The 21,841-nt window shown below is 32.3% G+C and overlaps 1 protein-coding gene and 1 long non-coding RNA gene across 4 annotated transcripts; one reads left to right on the plus strand and one right to left on the minus strand.

Moving 5' to 3' along the window:
• Positions 1-1,484: 1,484 nt before the first annotated feature.
• LOC143065511 (uncharacterized) lies at positions 1,485-8,326 on the plus strand. 2 transcript variants are annotated; one of them, XM_076239128.1, is made up of 9 exons: positions 1,485-1,552; positions 2,779-2,934; positions 3,699-3,776; positions 4,407-4,517; positions 5,051-5,190; positions 5,682-5,749; positions 6,440-6,540; positions 7,273-7,325; positions 7,969-8,326. In XM_076239128.1, exons 1-8 carry the CDS (start codon positions 1,526-1,528, stop codon positions 7,318-7,320), a joined length of 729 nt encoding a protein of 242 aa, XP_076095243.1. In that variant the 5' UTR covers positions 1,485-1,525; the 3' UTR covers positions 7,321-7,325; positions 7,969-8,326. The 2 variants fall into 2 exon arrangements, with proteins under 2 accessions (XP_076095243.1, XP_076095244.1); XM_076239129.1 differs by lacking the exon at positions 7,273-7,325.
• A 507-nt stretch (positions 8,327-8,833) lies between these two features.
• LOC143065512 (uncharacterized) lies at positions 8,834-13,365 on the minus strand. Of its 2 annotated transcripts, XR_012975491.1 has the most exons (4): positions 12,908-13,365; positions 12,098-12,197; positions 10,876-11,071; positions 8,834-9,106 (listed from the first exon to the last, which is right to left on the minus strand). It is a non-coding gene; the product is annotated as an uncharacterized LOC143065512 (long non-coding RNA). The 2 variants fall into 2 exon arrangements; XR_012975490.1 differs by lacking the exon at positions 12,908-13,365 and having other exon boundaries at positions 12,098-12,448.
• Positions 13,366-21,841: the final 8,476 nt, after the last annotated feature.

Here is a 21,841-nt window from a genome sequence, read left to right on the forward strand (position 1 = left end):
TGAATTGTGATTGAATATTTGATAAAGCATGGGTTTGTGACACAAAATAAATATTGTTAAAAAAAATGAAAATTTGAAATTGAACATTTACCTATTATGGCCCAATATCCAAAATATAAGTACATTGCTACAATCAGTCCAGTCAATCTAGCATTAATTTGACCCTAACCCGAAAGTAATTGCAACAGAAGATTTTAACGTTTTAATCTTTAGCATTATACCCCAAATATACACTGAAAAAAGACCCATAAAATCTAACTTGAGGAAGATTAAAAAAATCACCATTTAAAAAACCTATGGAGATTTGCATTGAAAAGGGAGATAACTCTTGCAAAAAAGGCAGAAATATCAATAAAAATTGATACAAAATTATAACTTTACCACTTCTATTCATCAGAATGTATTGATTCTTAATTTTTTAGCAGTCTTTAGAGTATAAAAAAACAACTCTAAAGGTGTTTCATATCTTTTATCAAGCTATAATCTAGATTTCGTCATTTATTTGGTGACCATTTATTGAATTTTTCAACTTGTCAAGGTAAAGAATCTCAAATTTTATAAAAATAATCAAGCATGTATTCTTTTTTATGTGGTTTAAAGTTTTTTTAGATAAGTAAGTTGCTGAAAAAATATAAAAAACAAATGTGAACAATACCAAATTATCTCTTCAAAATGGTCACAAAGCTTCAAATTTGCAATTTCTTTAATAGAAAATGCACGAAAAAAATAAAACTACCCGTAACACTTCGATTTTTTACATTTCATGAGCGGATGATAATATAATTTAGCCAAATACAAACTTATAACCCCATCAAAGTATCATACTTTACATAAATTTCAAGAAAAAGAACAAAAAACTGACCAAAATTCTGTTGCAATTAGTTTGAAGTTAAATCTTAGTTTGACCTGGACTAAATCAGTATATCAAAGAACCCCAATAATTCAATGTTTGATGGGATACTTCTTAATTATTAACTTCATCTCCATGTTGTTATTAGAAACAACAGATTATTTTTTCCAAAACTTTGGATGCACGGTTCATGAGTAAATGCACGGACAACATTATGCAGACGACCGACCACCCACCTGTCTGCTCGTTCACACGCCGTACATACCCAAATTAATATCCGATATTTTCTTTGAAAATCCGGTTAAAAAACCGATGTATCATGTAAACATAAATATCCAGAGGTGTACTTTAACAGCATTCATGTGTGTGATTTTAGTATATGTAGTTATCTTAAACCCATATGAGACATTCAGATGTTGTGGGGATACACATAATTTAGAAAACTACAGTTAATGAGTTTCGTATACGTTTTGTAAATGATTGCTGAAACTGTCCTGAAATGGGATCGCAGTTTTCGACTATCAACGTCTTCTAAGGGTTGCGATTGATTCAATACTGTGCTACACAAATCCGGATTGCAAGCTGAATTTATTATTCAACGATTAATGCTTACTATCTTTTATATTTCAGAAGTACTATAGGCAAGAAACTACATCCAAGATAACAGAAAAGAGAATGGAGACATGTGAACGAAAGCTTAAGGTTTGTTTTTGATAAATCTTTTCGGAGTTTAAAATCACTTGTATTCAAAATATGGGTAACAACGGGTTAAACTATTTTGAACAGTTTCTTAATTCATTAACGGAGAACCTATGAACAGTTTGAGACAAATCAAGACAGTACAAAAGCATACAGTTGGTGGTTTCAGTACGACTAACGTTTTGCTAGCACTTTTTTCGACTGAGAGCTTATTAAGGATTACAACATTTATTAATTGCGTACGCCAAAAGCGCTTTCCATGATTTAATCACATATACCAGAAACAGCTAAACCCAAACCTTTGAAAGCCAATGATGTAGAAGACATAAACACGTATGACCAAAATACAAAAAAAAAATCATCTGGATTCAACTGTGCAGGTGCAAAATACATTTTCAAATTAGGACGTCATTGAGTTATTGAAGTGAATCACTAAAATAATTCACATTTAAGGTAGCACAATACAAAGATTTTTCATCCCTAATCAGACATCTTTCAACTGATGTAATTCCACTCATCCTTCTTTAAATCTTATAAATGAGGTACCAAAAGAAAGAAGACTGATTAATATTTCAAATTGTGATAATTTCATTATGACATAATTATTACATGATTAATTGTTATGTAATTAGCGGCTATATTGTGATGTCCATACTTGAATGAATTTAGCTTCTTTGTTATTCATAGCATCCCAAAGATTAAACTTTCGCCTTTCTTTTGGTACCTCATTTATAAAAGAGGGACAAAAGATACCAAAGGGACAGTCAAACTCTTAAATCTAAAACAAACTGACAACGCCATGGCTAAAAAATGAAAAAGACAAACAAACAACAGCACACAAGACACAACATAGATAACTAAAGAATAAACAACACGAACCCCACCAAAAAACCAGGGGTGATCTTATATTTATAAAATATAAAGAAGGATGAAATGAATTACATCAGATTAAAGTTGTCTGATTAGGAGTGAAAAAATCTTTGTAATGTGCTACCTTAAGCAACAATTAATTTACCGATGTTCAAAATTCATAAGTTGACTTTAGATATATAACTAGGTAATAATAAATAAACAATCGAAAAAAAATTAAAGCAGAGAGACGTGATGCGTTGACCTGTCAGCGTCTCTTGTAATGCGTGCATCCTGCTTCATATATCTTTAACATATAAAGATGTTTATAAGTAGTGTTCTTCTTCCTTTAAATATCACATTTTTAAAATATTTGTTAGCTATTCGAATCTATTCGGGTACAAGCGAAGACTGCGGAGGAATTTATAGAAGTATCCTTGAGAGATGTTTCCAGATTGATTTTCAATATGCAATCTACATTCTGGACGAAAGTACAAAACTACTTTACAAAGCTAGAGGCAGAATTTAAAACTGAAGTAAGTAATAGTTTTTTTTAGAGTAAATTATGAATACTATTTTTTTTTTAATTATTTGCATTCACACAATTAAGCCGTATCTGAGAAAAGTACAATGTAAAGAACGATATATTTTTGTTACCAATCTCCAAGGAAAATTAAAGACGTAAATTCCATTATCATATGGCAAAATGAAAACCTCAAATGCATCGTACAAATGGAACACAACTGTCATATTCGTGACTTGGTACGGACATTTCATTAAGTAAAAAATAGTGGACTTACCATTGTTTGATAGCTAGCGGAAATTAACATAACACTTGTATAACAGAGGCAAAAACAAATCTATTATCGGAACAACAATGTGTGAACCCATCAATTTACAAAAGATTAAGAAAAATTGCTGTAAGCAAACACTTATAGCGTTGGATAACAAGTGATATATAAGTTTATATAAACGTCCGAATTTTGGATTTATTATGTCTTGTGTGCAATGTAAGTGTGTTTGTCCGTACTCCGGGATTCGAGCAATACAATGAAATTAGAAAAACATTTCATTGTATTGCTACGAAAAACATTGTCATTTCTAATTTCATTGTATTGCTCGAGTCCCGAAGTACGGAAAACTAAACAAAATAACCGGTAATAATGAATGAATTCTGATGTATACATAACGTTTTTAAACCTGAGATTAAAAGAAATATCTGTTTAAACCTATTTGTTAAAATTCTTATTTAGTCTGTGATTAAACATTGAGTGAAGGAAACAAACCTTATTATTAACAGGTAACTAAGGTAAAGAAGATCGAGTATTCTAAGTATGATAAACTCGTCATAGAGCAGAAAGAAGAATTTGAGAGACAGGTAAATGTAGCCAATATTTAATTTATTTAGATTAGTAATGCCCTATTTCTAAAACCAAATAAAAAATAAGATGTAGTTGTATTACTAATTACTCCTTCAACCACATGACGTAAAAGAGATCAACTTCAGGTCACCATACATCATTCAACATAACCTTAACCAATACCGCATTTGAAACAAATAAGATACCCCCGACATAGCAATTGAATGGCAATAAACACAATAAAATTTTAGACCTGATTCACGTACAAATATAATAACTTGCAAATGATATACAAAAACGCACGACCACCAATGATTTACATTTTGACTTTGGACATACAGAAACTTTAAAAAAAAACCACATTGTTATCAAACATTATCAACCAAAAGAACGAGTGGAAAAACAACTGTCATATTTCTTGGGTATTGGTACCCTGCAACAACTCATCATAGGGAAAAAAAATTAAAATAGGATTGTCTCATCAGATCGAAACCATAGCTATGCCCAATTCTAAAAAGTATTAAAACTTTCAACTTAGATCATAACATTGGAAAACATATTGAGAACATTTGAAAAATTTTAAAATGTTAAATTTTGGATGACATTGCAAATATCTTAATCTCCAAGAATATTTTGTTTATTATAAGATAAGTAATGTCTACAAAGAGAAACAGGAAGATTCTAGAACAATTACCAAACTAAGAGAAGAAAGAAATATGCTCCAAGAGAAACTAGCCATAGTTAAAGTACAAATTGAGGCAAGTACCTATTTAATAGGCAACGGAGTAGGTTATATGTCTTACACAAGGGTAGAAACATTGATTTTAATCAAATATGAACCACTTTAGAATACTTTTGTTTAATTTCATCTTACATTGACAGTCACTACTTTTCTAATAACAACGAATATGTTCTATTATATAACGTATTAGCATAATGAAAGATTACAAATGCAAAACAATACATATTTCAGCTACTCAAATTAGAAAACTAGTTGAGGCGTATCACTTTAAAAAAATAATAGTACAACTAGCTTGTAAGGAAATATAAATCAATTACGAAATGCGTTTTTGAAACTACGTTTATTATAAAGTATCAAAACTAAAAATTCGAAGAGTCAACCATTGAATATATTGAGACCATTACAACCTAAATGGCTTCTGCAAACTGCAAAAACCATCTGAGGTGTGATTTTTATTTAGGCCCTTCTTTTAGTTTATCACAAAATTTATGAACTGAAATTTGAATCGTTTAAAACTTTATTTAACAATTTCATAATTTTTATCAACAGGAATACAAGTCAAAAATAAAGGTAACTTCAGGACAAACAACCACTTATGACATCGTACTGAATGTGAGACGCGAGGAAGACGAAGGAATGCTTGAACAAGTTAACTTTTACGAAGTTTTAACAGACTTAGCTGAAGAAGAGTATGTTATATTTCTCCATAAGAACTTTTCAATTCATACGAATATATTTTTTCTTTAGGCATACGGTTAACTTCGTAAGTTATGAGGATCTTGTCTAGTATTTTAAAATTCATTAAACTGCTTAGGTTTTCGATTCGTATCGTTTCAAGTATGAACAAGGAATGATTTAGATTTCTGCAATGATTTTTTTTGTGTTCTACTAAACGAAAGAGATGTCAGTATACTTCTCAATTCAAATTGATTCTTATCATTTGAACAATTTCATTTTTAAGTGACATCCATTGCTACGATGTATTATCTCTGTCATTTAGAAGCTCACATTCTTTAAATGAATACATGCACATAGTTTGGTATGTCTCGCATATTTTTCAGTTTTTGTCCTTTGCATTATATTGAAGTATAGGAGGTCCTTCTTACATTCCTTTGCTTCATTTTTATCAAACCAACGAAAATTAACAAATAAAATTGACTTCATTGAATTATGATCACAGGGAAAGTCAATTGACAGCAGAAAAAATGACAATGAGATGGGAAGATTTGAAGACGTGGTTTAGTCAAGGTATGATGTTTTTAATTATTTCTTACTGTGTTATTTAATAACACGTGCATTTTATTGTAAGGTGTCTTCACGAATTTTATAGCATACTAGTATTTAGTGGATTTTTTTAATTGCAAGTTTGAATCTTTCATATGTATGTGCACCTTTTATTTGAAATCATTAAAATCATACCCCATCTCCTTATTTCTAAGTAAATGGTTGTAATTTTGTGTGAAGGTTTTAAAGAAATACAGCTTTTCATCGATTGCATTATCTACATTGAATCACATAACTTACATGATTGCTACTATAGGTCACTGTTCGATCTGCAGAAATGAGTAAAAACCGCGAAATTAGCTATAAAAGGTGCATCGAAGTGACAAGATGCAAAAACAATTCAATCGAGAAAACTGATTCATATAATGACTTATCATTAAAGAAGACTCATTGATTTGTATTTCTGTAAAAACACTGTTCATACAATGTTGAAATATTCAAAACACTATGGTTTGTGTATCGATTGCCTTAGTCGTTTTTTAACAATGGTATACTACTGCTGCGTTTATTTGGACAAACCTTCCAAAATTGTGAATAATTAATGCTCTTCAACTTTGAAGCATTTGATTGGGCTTTTGCATCAGATGTAATAACATTAACGATACCAATTTTTCTGCACCAGATATAACTAATGCAAATGCTTGGTTTTTATAGATCCACCAGAATACATTAGAAAAAGACTTGAATCAGCAAAAACTTTACTGGACAACCCTACGACACTACAGGAGGATGATCGGGAATCGTCTCAGCTGCAGGTATGTATAACCATGATACTCAGACAAAACTTTCTATTGATAAAAGTTTGTTATATAGAAGTTTTTTATTTGTTTTTAGCTGAAGAGAATATTAACAAATTGTCAAACCTTTGTTTTGACGGGGTTCGAACGAACGAGCACACTTTATTCTATGTTTATGAAAGAACGGTTTAAATGTGAATATAAGATTTTAATAAATTTTCACTAACTGATATAAAGTACAAATATCGATAGAACATCAAAACCATTAGTTGGACAATCAGACAAATAATGCTGTAAAGGCAACAGTAGTATACCGCTGTTCAAAACTCATAAATCTATGGACAAAAAACAAAATCGGGGTAACAAACTAAAACTGAGGGAAACGCATTAAACATTAGAGGAGAACGACACAACATTATTATTAATTGTGTTATTAATTGTTGATTTGTGTACTTTGATAAGGACTCTATTATTGTATCATTGAAATGACTTATATTATTTTATATCGTATTTGATATATATAAAAAAAAAAAACGATAAAGGTAAAATTATATCGTTTACGATGATATAACTCTGGTGCAACAAATGGCAGTGTCGTGTTCTTTCAATTTTCATTTTTCTCTAAACGACACATTTGCTGGTTCAAAAGTAAAACACATTGCCTGGTTGTTCTAAAAATTTTCTTGGTAATAAACCATTTTGTTTGTAAGGTGTTTACCAACCTAAACTCACTTTCTATATAATTTTCAGGAAAGCCTAGATCATCAAATGAAAATGGAAGGCAAGGACCTCAAATGAAACATGTGATTAATACAACTTTCTTTTTTATATTTATATTGTTTCGCCTTGTTTTAGGTATTGAAATTATTTCATTTACTATAAATATATTACTATCATTTAATTATTCATATTGGTTATAAAGAGAATTAATTGCGGAAGGAAGACATGGTAATGGTTGATCGTTGTTTAGAGTTAAGAAATTACAAACAAACTAAGATTCTAACAAAGGATGAGTTTACTGGAAATCTCTATTTAAATAGGTTATTTCTGTCATAAAGCTCTAAATGTATTTAAATACGTTGATGTGAATGACTTCCAGATGTTTGTGTTTTTTAAAGCGTTCATGATAAAGGCCAATTGAGAAAAGCTCCTTGGACGGAATAAATAGACGAAGGGCTAGTTTTATTTAGTTTCTATATGCTTGGTGTTGTTTAAAAAGTTAGACTGCTCATTATTTTGCCAACTTATAAAATTGTTAGAAACAATGATATCATAGAAAAAGCTGTTTGATATATATTTATATCTCAGATAAAATACAAAACTGTATCTCACATATGAACACGTATGAAAATACAAATAAAAAGAATTGGTATATATATATGAATATTTCAAGGATTCAAATATTGATACATAAACCAAGTACGACTTATATTTATGTATTTTCAGGAAAGCCTAGGCCAGCAAGTAACGTAAATGAACAGCAAGATAAAATTTGTGAAAGGCAAAATAAAAAGCAAGCAGAAACTCAATGGAGACATGTTATAAGTCTTATTCTCTTTTTTATATTTTTACTTTTTCGCCCTTTTTCTAAAGTTTAGTAAAGAGAATAATGACTTATCTTTGTAAAATCATGTAATTTGTGTGTCTTATTTATGTAACATTGTTATTTTATTCATCGATGAATGTATTCAGATTGTGACGCAACCTAATGTTATGGCAAAGCTATCTTCCTTTACAATCGATGTCGTATCAACATGTTAAAATGTCTTCATATCTTTTAAATACAGAACACATGTAAAACAAATTCAGTATTGAGTGTTATAGTTCTTTTTCTTTTTTAACATACGGTCTTCTTGTGTTGTTGATATGCTTGAACAAACAAGAATGCATATGTTCTATTATTTCAAATTGACGACAGCAAACCCCACATAACATTTTGGTTTTATATGAAACATGGATTTAATAGTCCATTTGCCAATTACCGATTTGATTCTGTTATTTAACACTTTTTAAACAATTTACTTCCCTTTGTCAATCGTAGACTGGTTCCATACCGGACAAAATTGGCTTTTGCCAATGCAAAGTATGATTATTTGAAAGCGATGTATCGGCGGTTAAACTAATTGTTCATAAAAATAATTTCTGATGTCAAAAGTATTTAGAATAACAACAAATTAATGTAATTAAAAGATTTGAAAACCTTAAAGATCACTCCCATTACTCACTTGTAAATTTGTTCGTTCTGCTAGCTCTCCATTATAAATTAAAATTAATGTCCCTCTTAAGGGAGACAACTGAAAGAGGGATCTCTAATTACAGGTTGCACTTGTGTAAAACCAGCAATGCAGTTTTCCATAGGAACTGCCTAAATTGCATATGCAGTCACTCTTCATTCAGGAAGTTTTGAGGAGAATGTTATATTTCCCAGGAAAGGAGACATGCACTACTTTTTTTTGCACTAATAAAAACATATAGCTGTGCGGCATATTTTCAAGTTTTACTGCCCTCCATTTATAAACATTGCAGGTTCGCACTGAATTTTTCCATTAAATTTGACTCAACACCCAAATGTCTTCCAGTCCTCCTGAAAAATAAGTTAAATAAATAGACATTTTTATTTATATCCATTTAATTCTCCAATCAAGTCTTAATTAAAAAAAAAATACTTTGCATCCATGGCAACAACTATGTAATCAGTAGCAGTATTTTATGCACATTCAATTTCTCCCCAAAAGAGGCGTGACTTGCAAATCACACGTGATTTACAAAGTGCAACCTATACTGTACTTTCAAACCCCTTTTAGTATCAAAATATTCTTATATTCTTGTTGTTATTTATGTAAGTAATAGAAAATAATAAGTTACAATGGTAGTTTTTTCATTATTGTATTTTTATAGTACTTCTAGTAACTATACCCTGTTTGCGGCAAGATGTGTTTTTTTCCTGTTCACTATTTTTTTTTTTTTTTTATTCAAATTATTATTTTTTTTGTCTACTTAATAAACTCATTATATATTTGTGTTTTTCTTGTGCCTTTGTGTAATAGCTATTTGAATCATGGTTAGTTTTACTACAATCTGTTTATTTTGTTGAATTTTTGTCTTCTTTATGTACTATACCATAAAATGCATAAAAAGTTGTCATACAAGCTTCAAAAAACTATCCCTATAACAAAAACATACACCTTATCTTTACTTTCTGTTTATGTTATAGCACACAAGCCTGTCAGCACTGATAAAAAAATTAAATGAAGAGAGGTCAAATTATATGAACTTGTCAAATTACAAAATAATGAGATTAGCCATCATGATGATTTTTATATGATTTATATAAAAAATCTTACATCTGGGGTCACCTTCAGTTCCATCAGATATAAACAAAAAACTTAGTCATTCATGATTGTTTAGTTGTAAGGTCCTATATTTGATGTTTAAATATTAAAATACTGGAATAAAGTGCATTTCAAACAATTCTTACAATAACAATGGGTCTAATCCCATGGCGTCTAAGGAAATACACATTTCAGAATGGAAACAAGCCATATAATAAGGGGAAAAAATACAGAAATAAGACTTTACCTGCTGAAAAAGGCAAATTTGTGAGACTACCAAAAGACTTGTATGACTTAGTGACTAAATCTGTTCATAAAAAGAATGTTCAACTAATTCCTGCCTCTACAAAGTCAGCTCGCTTTCTAAGGCCGAAGCCTCCGACAAAAACAGAAGTTGAAAAATGTGCTGAAAATGAAACAAAAACAGTGTAAGAATACTTTTTTTGTTATTAAGCTTTCAAAAATAATTAAACTTGCTTAAAAAAGCCATTTATAAACAACTATGAAGAAAAAGGCATGTGTCTTATATGCCAATTCTTTAAATGTGACATCTGAAGAAAATGCAAGCTAGGATTATACTTTTTTTTAAATTTCTAGTCCTATATATATTTTCAAGAGCTAAATAGTACATGGTTTTTATATATAATATATATAAAAACACAGGCAAAGAAAAAAATATGCACTTTTGAGAGTACATTTGATCAAAAAGCTTATTTAAAGAAAACACTATTGTAAGGGAGGTAATTCAAAATAAAATTATTTTCACATTTTCCAAACTTAGTTTAACAAATAAAAAAACTAATTCACTTCAATTATGGCAACATTTTTCAACTTCAGGTCAGAGAAAAATAGTTTTCGACTCCTTCGGATCAATGAACTTGAACAGATGTGGAATGAGGTTTTCATAGAACACAGACAAATATCCCCTATGTGTACAGGGTTCATATCATGGGATTTAAGTGCAGAGCAGCAAAGAGGGGCTGCCTGGAGGGAAAAGGCAAGCTGCAATGAGTGTTCTTACCATTCAAAAATGTTCAACCTTTACAATGAGGTGATCGCTAAGAAACGTGGTCGTCGAACAGCAGCTATTAATCTATCCATACAAGTCGCACTTAATCACATAGCTATCAGCACAACTGGTCTACAGAAATTATTTCTTGGTTCTAATATACCAGCTCCTTCCACTTCAAGTATGCAACACAGTGCTAATGTTGTTTCTGAAATTATAGAAGAGTACAATCAAAAGGATTTGGTTCAGAAAAGAAAATTAATTAAGGAAATAAACATATTAAGAGGTGATAATCCTAATATTATTAACATTCAGGCCGACGGAATGTATAATAACCCTATTTATTCCGGAATGGGTAAAACACCATTTCAACCAGCTACCCAATGTACATATAACATGTTAGAAAATAATACTTATAAGCACAGTATTGTAAGCACAAGACAAGTGTCTAAGCTTTGCTCAAATAAGAGTGAACATAAAACAAAAACAAAAGTTAAATCTCACAAAGGTCACTGTTCCGCAAACATTGAAATGCATGACAGCATAGGCAGTGAGGAGCGATGGGCTAAAGACTGCTTGTTAGACCTAAAAATGATGGTCTGGAAGTTCAAGAAATTACCACTGACCCTGACAGCAGTGCATTTAGAGCTGCAGAGTCTCTTTTTAAAGCTGGTACAACCAATACTCAGCCAATTCATTTTCTAGATACAAGACATGTGTCCGCAAATCATAGAAATTTTATTAAAAAAATGTCAGGTCTGAAGGAAATAATGCCGGCACGATTAGTTTCAGAGAAAGATAAAATGCTAAAAAGGTTTGCATTAGATATGGCAGCACGTTGTCAGGCAGAGTACAATGCTGCCTTTGATAAATTCAATATGGACTCTGTACGGGTAAAAGTTCACCTATCATATGCATGTCATGCTATAGTTTCTTGCTATCAGGGTGATCATAACGGGTGTACAAAATATTCCCTTGTTTGTTCAAATAGGAACAGTTTGAAGACATGGACTGAAAAATCAGCTTATCTGAAAAATAACTTTAAATTAAATAAATCAGAGAACACAGCAGCATTGTTACGTGAATGCGTAAAATATCGCCTTGGACCTACCATGCTAAACCGTACATGCAAAAACACTAACACACAAAAAGCTGAAGCAACTAACCGTGCAATACGTGCAACTGTACCTAGCAATGTAACATTTACCAGAAACTATAAAGGAAGGGTACATACAGCTATACACAATGTAAATAATGGCCCTGGAGAATCCATCGTTAAACTCTGTAAAGCGGCTGGGGTTCCCATCGAACCAGGAAGTCGTGCTGCCCGAGGTCTGAAAAATATTCAACAACACAATGAAAAACATAAATTATATAAGCAGTCAAAGCAGTACACAGATCAGAGATGCTCAAAAAAGCATGAACTATATAAAATATATGATGAGTATCAAGAGGAAAAAGACTATGAGAAAAACAAACTTTTACCGACAAAACGGCTGGCCGCAAAACAGCCTCAAGAGTATTCGTTTGCCAAAAAACTCCGATCAAGACATGTTAAAAATAAATAAATTACCTGCATCAGATAAGACAACACGGTAAATGATTATTTGTACACTGTTTTGTCCGTCTACAGAAAATTCTCTCTATGTTTATACTGTGCGACTCTAAAATCGGGTGCTCCGGTTAAATACATTTGGGGTTATGGCAAAGGTGTGAAATATCTAAAGAATCGCCGTTTGGAGAGAAACGGGGAAGATTTTCTTTTAATATTCTTTTATCTAGCATATAAGATAATCTGTGAGCTCTTTCAAGAGTTCTAGTGCCATCAGGCCAATTCATAACTTTTTTCCCATAGACCCCATGCTCCAAAGCTCCAACCCACACTGTACAGTCATAATTTCCATAATTTTTTTCACTTTTCTTAGACAAAGCTAAAGCCAATGCATTCCAAAATGATTCCATGTTGTTTCTGTAAAATGAAAACCCAAAAGGGGTCCGAAATTGGGATCCCAGGGAGGCTGAGGGGTGAATTCCCATTATTTACCTTATAGGTTGCACTTGTGTAAAACCAGCAATGCAGTTTTCCATAGGAACTGCCTAAATTGCATATGCAGTCACTCTTCATTCAGTAAGTTTTGAGGAGAATGTTATATTTCCCAGGAAAGGAGACATGCACTACTTTTTTTTGCACTAATAAAAACATATAGCTGTGCGGCATATTTTCAAGTTTTACTGCCCTCCATTTATAAACATTGCAGGTTCGCACTGAATTTTTCCATTAAATTTGACTCAACACCCAAATGTCTTCCAGTCCTCCTGAAAAATAAGTTAAATAAATAGACATTTTTATTTATATCCATTTAATTCTCCAATCAAGTCTTAATTAAAAAAAAATTACTTTGCATCCATGGCAACAACTATGTAAACAGTAGCAGTATTTTATGCACATTCAATTTCTCCCCAAAAGAGGCGTGACTTGCAAATCACACGTGATTTACAAAGTGCAACCTACAGGGTCAATTACAGGAATTGGCCAATAGCCTATTGTGTCTGAAATAAAGGTAACAGTAGTATACCGCAGTTCGAAAGTCATAAATCGATTGAGAGAAAACAAATCCTAGTTATAAACTAAATCTGAGGTAAATACCCCAGCTATAAGAGGAAAACAACGACACAGCAGCAAGACTGTGCAACAAACAAAAAAAAAAACAATGCAACACACACAAATAAGCTGAAATCATCTCTTTTGTCGTAAAGTTTTGTTTTCAATCAACCCTCATTGTCAATTTCTAGATGTAAGTCAAGATATGAGGCCGACTTAACTGTATCTGTTGTATCCTTTATCTCTAGTTCATTGGGATAGATGCATTCGACATAGTCACCAAATTTTTAATTAGTTAGTGACAGAACATCATCTATATAGCGGAAAGTAGAGTTGAAGGATATTGCTAACTTCTTATCTTTCTTCCTAAGAAGTTCATTTATGAAGTCAGCCTCATAATAATAAAGAAACAAGTCGGCAATAAGAGGGGCACAATTCGTTCCCATTGGAATGCCGATAGTCTGTTGAAAATCACGTCTTCCGAACGTAACAAATATGTTGTCAATCAAGAAATCAAGCATCTTGATAATGTCCGTTTCAGAGAATTTTTTGTTTGAATCAGAGTGATCCTTTACAAAGTAGGATTTATCCCTTCCCAAGACAAGATACTTGTATCTACGTTGGCCATTCTTTTTTTATGAAACAAAGCAATACCAACTCTTTCAATTTTTCTTTTAGTTTGGAATGTGAAATACTTGTGTAAAGTGTAAAAATGTCAAATGTTTTAACACTATTACAAGATGAAAGAGAGTTAGATTGTATGATCTCTAAAAGATCTTTGGAATTTTTAAGTATCCACATCTAATTCACGCCACTTCTTGAATAGGCTGTTTCACAATAACTTTGAAGCCCGTCTTTGGTTGCTGATAAAATAGATGTTAATAATTTAGAAAGAGGTTTCGTGGAGCACTTGGAAGACCCAGCAATATACCGTTGTTTGTAAGGACACTTATGTAGTTTAGTTATCAAATACAGTGATGGAAGATCCAGTTCTTCATCTTTGGTTGAAATTCCAAAGGAACATAGAACAGACCTATTATTATCCAGGATTATCAAAGTACGAAGTTGAAGAGCATTGAGGAACGAAAATTCGTCACCTGCTCAAACGAATTCACTCACCTGTTTGAAAGAATGGTAAAGAAAAACTTTTGTATTTGGTATATATGATGTACTGTATGGTTATTTAATGATTATTCTATGGGGTGTGTATCAATCCTTTTTTCACCAAAATTAATGTTATGAATTGTTGTACAAGTTATAAGTAAATTTTCATCAAATATTGTACAAATTATAATTAGTACAGACACTCACAAAAAAGAAAATTGTACAAATTCAATTTGTACAACTTTCTTTTTTGTCTACACAACACATGTCATTGCGATTGCCAAATAAAATTGATCACAAGATGTAACAAAATGGATCTTAATATGAATTTAATACTAAACAGAAAAAAAAATTAATTTAACTTGTGGCCACGATGTTATGCCACAAACATACGGTGTCAATATTTTTTTTTAGTACACCAGATCCGGATTTCGACAATAAATGTCTCTTCAGTGATGTTAGTGGTCGAAACGGTATTTGGAAGGCCATATAAAAAGTACCCTCATTTTTAGATAGACTCTTGAATTTTAAGAGTCAATGTAGGATGAACGGATCATATTAACCGGAGGGAAAATATGATACAAGCCCAAACGAAAAAAAATATAAACGAGTCTAAATTGAAAACTACGTTCAAACCTATGATTGCGTTGGATAAAAACCGCAATTTTTATACGGTTGCATGTAAAACAAATTTTGTTGTAGAAGGGTCTAAAAACAGCACAAACAACATTTTCCAAAAGACCAAAAAAGTGAAAAGGTATATTTAAGCAAAACGCATTTGACTAACAGGTCGAATAACTGATGTTCCTTAACCCTGCTGACTGTCATTGGCGATTGCCAAATAAAATTGATCACAAGATGTAACAAAATGAATCTTAATATGAATTTAATACTAAACAGAAAAAGAAAAAAAAATTTAACTTGAGGCCACGATGTTATGCCACAAACATACGGTGTCAATATTTTTTTAGTACACCAGATCCGGATTTGACAATAAATGTCTCTTCCGTGATTTTAGGGGTCGAAACGGTATTTGGAAGGCCATATAAAAAGTTCCCTCATTTTTAGATAGACTCTTGAATTTTAAGAGTCAATGTAGGATGAACGGATCATATAAAGCGGAAGGAAAATATGATACAAGCCCAAACGAAAAAATATAAACGAGTCTAAATTGAAAACTACGTTCAAACCTATAAGCATAAAAACATAGCCGTATTTGACACAGCCTTTTTCAACTTTTGATCTTCAATGCTGTACAACTTTGTACTTTTTTTCGCTTTCGATCTTTTATATCTGGGCGTCACTGGTGAGTCTTGTGTGGACGAGGCGCGTTTTTGACGTATTTAATTTTAAACCTGATGCTTTTTGTTATTCATTAATCATGTGTTTCTTTGTCTAATACGTTCTCCTATTTATTTGTGTTGTAGTCTTGTAATATTATGTTGTCATTTCAATGTTATATTTAACATTGCCATTAAAGTGCGAGGTTTGGCATGCCACAAAACCAGGTTCAACCCACCATTTTTTCCTTTAAAAATGTCCTGTACCAAGTCAGGAATATGGCCCTTGTTATATTATTGTTCGTTTCTGTGTGTGTTACATTTTAACGTTGCGTCGTTTGTTTTCTCTTATTTTTGAGTATAATTTCACATTGCGATAAGACGTGTCACGGTACTTGTCTATCCCAAATTCATGTATTTGGTTTTGATGTTATATTTGTTATTCTCGTGAGATTTTGTCTGATGCTTGGTCCGTTTCTGTGTGTGTTACATTTTAGTGTTGTGTCGTTGTTCTCCTCTTATATTTAATGCGTTTCCCTCGGTTTTAGTTTGAAACCCCGATTTTGTTTTTTGTCCATGGATTTATGAGTTTTGAACAGCGGTATACTACTGTTGCCTTTCTTTATCTGTGATTGCGTTGGATAAAAACCGCAATTTTTATACGTGTGTATGTAAAACAAATTTCGTTGTAGAAGGGTCTAAAAACAGCACAAACAACATTTTCCAAAAGACCAAAAAAGTGAAAAAGTCTATTTAAACAAAACGCATTTGACTAACAGGTCGAATAACTGATGTTCTTTAATCCTGCTGACTGTCATTGGCGATTGCCAAATAAAATTGATCACAAGATGTAACAAAATGGATCTTAATATGAATTTAAAACTAAACAGAAGAAAAAAAATTAACTTGTGGCCACGATGTTATGCCACAAACATACGGTGTCAATATGTTTTTAGTACACCAGATCCGGATTTCGACAATAAATGTCTCTTCAGTGATGTTAGGGGTCGAAACGGTATTTGGAAGGCCATACAAAAAGTACCCTCATTTTTAGATAGACTCTTGAATTTTAAGAGTCAATGTAGGATGAACGGATCATATAAACCGGAGGGAAAATATGATACAAGCCCAAACGAAAAAATATAAACGAGTCTAAATTGAAAACTATGTTCAAACCTATGATTGCGTTGGATAAAAACCGCAATTTTTATACGTGTGCATGTAAAAAAATTTCGTTGTAGAAGGGTCTAAAAACAGCACAAACAACATTTTCCAAAAGACAAAAAAAGAAGAAGTATATTTAAACAAAACGCATTTGGCTAACAGGTCAAACAACTGATGTTCTTTAACCCTGCTGACTGCCATTGACGATTGTCAAATAAAATTGATCACAAGATGTAACAAAATGGATCTTAATATGAATTTAATACTAAACAGAAAAAAAAATTAGTTTAACTTGTGACCACGATGTTATGCCACAAACATACGGTGTCAATATTTTTTTAGTACACCAGATCCGGATTTCGACAATAAATGTCTCTTCAGTGATGTTAGAGGTCGAAACGGTATTTGGGAGGCCATATAAAAAGTACCCTCATTTTTAGATAGACTCTTGAATTTTAAGAGTCAATGTAGGATGAACGGATCATATAAACCGGAGGGAAAATATGATACAAGTCCAAACGAAAAAATATAAACGAGTCTAAATTGAAAACTACGTTCAAACCTATGATTGCGTTGGATAAAAACCGCAATTTTTATATATATATTTATATATAGCAAGCGCTCGATTCACACGTTAAATCAACTGGGAACAGTTTACATATCTTTCTTTCAAATGAACAAGTAAAGGATGTATATTTTGAAAAACTTCTTCGTTTATATATCAACTAAAACCTAAATTGGAATGAGCAAATAAATAAAATGTCATGTACAATATCAAATAGAATCCATTTATTACAAAAGATAAGAAAATATTTACCTATTCATTTTACTTCTTGTTTGATTATTGTTGCAATATATGGGGAGGTTGTTATGAAAGTGGAATAAATAAACTTAATAAGTTATCAAAGAAATGCATTCATGTTTAAGTGCACGATGATTATTCAATATTGTAGACATCGCGATAACTTCAATGTTGACACGATATTATGTCAACATCGTTTACATTGTTTAAACCATATATATTGTTTACATCGTTGACATCGCAATGTATACATGTTAACACGATATTGTGTCAACATCGTTTACATCGTGGTGATATAAAAAAAGGTGACGTGTTTACATTGTTTAAATTGTCATATTAGCAATGGTAACACTATTTCATGTCAATTTAGAGTCATAACATTAGGATTTGTTGTTTTAAAAAAATGCAAACTGTATACATGTAATCTACAGACTTTATTTTATAATATTAATGAATAAAACAAAATTTGGAATATTTTCAACACCACAATGTATATGATGCAAACAATGTAAATACAAAGGTATAGACTTGGTACACATTATTTATACGATGTTGACGATGTAAACGATATAAAGAGAATATTGTCAAGATCACGATGTATACGATGTTAACGATGTAAACAGAAAAGTATAGACTAGATATGCAATATAAACACGATGTTAAAACGATATTGTAAACATTGCGATGTATACGATGTGAACGATGTAAACAGAAAGGGATAAACCAGATATACAATATAAACACGATGTCGACACGATATTGTCAACATCACGATAAATACGATGTTAACGATGTAAACAGAAAGGTATAGATTAGATATACAATGTAAACACGATGTTAAAACGATATTGTTAACATTGCGATGTATACGATGTGCACGATGTAAACAGAAAGGGGTAGACTAGATATACAATATAAACACGATGTCGACACGATATTGTCAACATCACGATGTATACGATGTTAACGATGTAAACAGAAAGGTAAAGACTATATATACGATGTTGAAACGATTCTGTTAACATTGCGATGTATACGGTGTTAACGATGTAAACAGAAAAGTGTAAACACTATATATACAACATAAACACGATGTCGGCACGACATTGTTAACAACATGATGTGTACGATGCGAAAGATGTAAACACAAAGGTACAGAACATATAGAAAGAATGCAATGAAAACCCAATAACGACACTATAAAGTTGACAATATCGAAAAAACATCGTGCACTGGACAGACATCATCCAGTTTGTTGTTTAATAGTTTACGTTCAAAGGACGTGTTTTTCAACAAACTGTCGGCATTCCAATGGGAACAAACTGTGCCCCTCTACTTGCCGACTTGTTTCTTTATTATTATGAGGCTGACTTCATGCAAGAACTTCTTAGGAAGAAAGATAAGAAGTTGGCAATATCCTTTAACTCTACTTTCCGCTATAAGATGATGTTCTTTCACTAAATAATTCAAAATTTGGTGACTATAAGGAACGCATCTATACCATCGAGCTAGAGATAAAGGATACTACAGATACAGTTAAGTCGGCCTCATATCTTGACTTACATCTAGAAATTGACAATGAGGGTTGGTTGAAAACAAAACTTTACGACAAAAGAGATGATTTCAGCTTTCCAATTGTGAACTTTCAATTTCTAAGTAGCAACATTCCAGCAGCACCTGCATACGGGGTATATATCTCCCAATTGATACGATATTCTCGTGCTTGCATTTCCTATCATGATTTTCTTGATAGAGGGTTGCTGCTCACAAGGAAGCTATTAAACCAAGAGTTCCAAATGATGAAGTTGAAATCATCCCTTCGTAAATTTTACGGACGCCATCATGAGTTGGTTGACCGTAAGTTATGGAATAACCGTTTCACAAATGATATCGGATATGTTCCTTACGTCGTAACTACAATCCCCTTCCCTTTCATGAATGTGACCTACCGAATTAGACTATTTACCGGATTTGTTATCACATAAGCAACACGGCGGATGCCACATGCTTACCCTTCCGGAGCACCTGAGATCAACCCTAGTTTTTTGGTGGGGTTCGTGTTTTTTATTCTTTAGTTTTCTATGTTGTGTCATGTGTGCTGTTTTTTGTTTGTCTTTTTTTCATTTTTAGCCATCGCGTTGTCAGTTTGTTTTAAATTTATGAGTTTGACTGTCCCTTTGGACAACAAATGGAAGTTTTTAACGACCTTGACTGGCTATACAGCCCTTGCACGGTTGGCCCTGGCTTGCGCCTTTTTGGGCATTTGTCACAAGACTCTGAGTTTGAAGGAATGTGTCCATGGGGCATTGATGATGCCCCCTCTTGCATAAATATAAACCATTATAAAGCATTACGTATAAATTTTATAACATTTGGTTGAAGCAAACTAAAGGTAGAGAACAGAAACGAAAAATTCAGAAAACGACCTCATAAAAATACTCCAAGCGTCGTCACTACTTCATTATGATCTCTTATATATATACGGAGAAAGACTAAAAAATAACAATTTCCCGGATTTTATAGTGAGTCCGTGCATGTGTAGAGACACATGTTACCATCCTTGTTTTTAGATAAATTAATTCAAAGTTGACTGATATGCATAGAAGTTTGTTTGATTAGGGGTTGTAAAATGTCCGGTGGCAAATACTTCAGGTATGTTCAGGACGACACAATACAATTGTTGTGTCTGAAAGACACATTTTAAATGCATCCATAAACAAGAATGTGTCCTCAGTACACGAATGCCCCACTCGCACTATCATTTTCTATGTTCAGTGGACCGTGAAATTGGGGTAAAATCTCTAATTTGGCATTAAAATTAGAAAGATCATATCATAGGGAACATGTGTACCAAGTTTGAAGTCGATTGGACTTCAACTTCATCAAAAACTACCTCGACCAAAAACTTTAACCTGAAGCGGGACAGACGGACGAACGAACGAACGAACGAACGGACGGACGAACGAACGAACGAACGGACGCACAGACCAGAAAACATAATGCCCCTCTACTATCGTAGGTGGGGCATAAAAAAAATACGATTAGAAACATTCAGTCAGTTGTAAAAGTGATTGATAAAATAATATATATTTCGAATGATGTAAACGTGTGGGTTGTGTGCGTATTTGCGGATAAACCTTGCAAACTGAATACATTTGAAAGACCAAGTCAACATTCTGTCATTCGTAAAAATTATGCAATAAAAATATCTGAGAATATATATATACATCCTCTATAAGTAAAACACATCAGTGGCGCATTATGTAAATTCCAACCATTTTAAACGAAATTGACTAAAAGTGTCACAAAAAATGTGCCGTTTTTCACTCAATCCTGCGTTTCTATAATTTGTATTTATACTTTATAAAAAATCGGAAACGGCGTGCATCAGACTTACAAATTCAATGAAAGAGACAGCTTAACAGTCAGTGAACAAATTATCGGGGTTCTTGAAGCAGAATAAACAACACTTCTATCTTGTGAAAGGACAGGACGGGGACAAACCATCAAAACACAAGATATTAAATGGATTTCTGTTGAAATGAGCTTCCCATACATAAGTTTTTTTTAAAGGTTTTACGGCTGTTGACAAGAGAAAAGGGACGGGAGAAAGGAGAAATATGTACCCTGTCCGACCCCTCATAAATCTAGAACTGTAAAAGTGACGACATCAAAATTCAAATTTATTCTGTGTTTTTGTGGTAAAAAGCATTATGCATAAGTTTTATATATCAGTTGGTTGAGGCAAACTAAAGTTAGAGAACGGAAACCAATTTTGTAAAAACGGACGTACATTCAGATGGACATACAAACAGACAAGGATAAAACTCAATACCCCCTTGCTACGGCGGGGGCATGAAAATGTACATTTATGAAATAAAATAAAATAAAATTCCGCGAAACTTTATGAATGGTTTTTCCACAAAGACGTTACGGCTTAACGTGACGTCATGTAAATGAAAACTAACAAACTGACGGTCATAACGTTACTTGTACGATTCAAATTTTGACAAAATTACATCAAAA

Source organism: Mytilus galloprovincialis, chromosome 2, assembly GCF_965363235.1.
Source record: "Mytilus galloprovincialis chromosome 2, xbMytGall1.hap1.1, whole genome shotgun sequence".
NCBI lineage: Eukaryota > Metazoa > Mollusca > Bivalvia > Mytilida > Mytilidae > Mytilus > Mytilus galloprovincialis.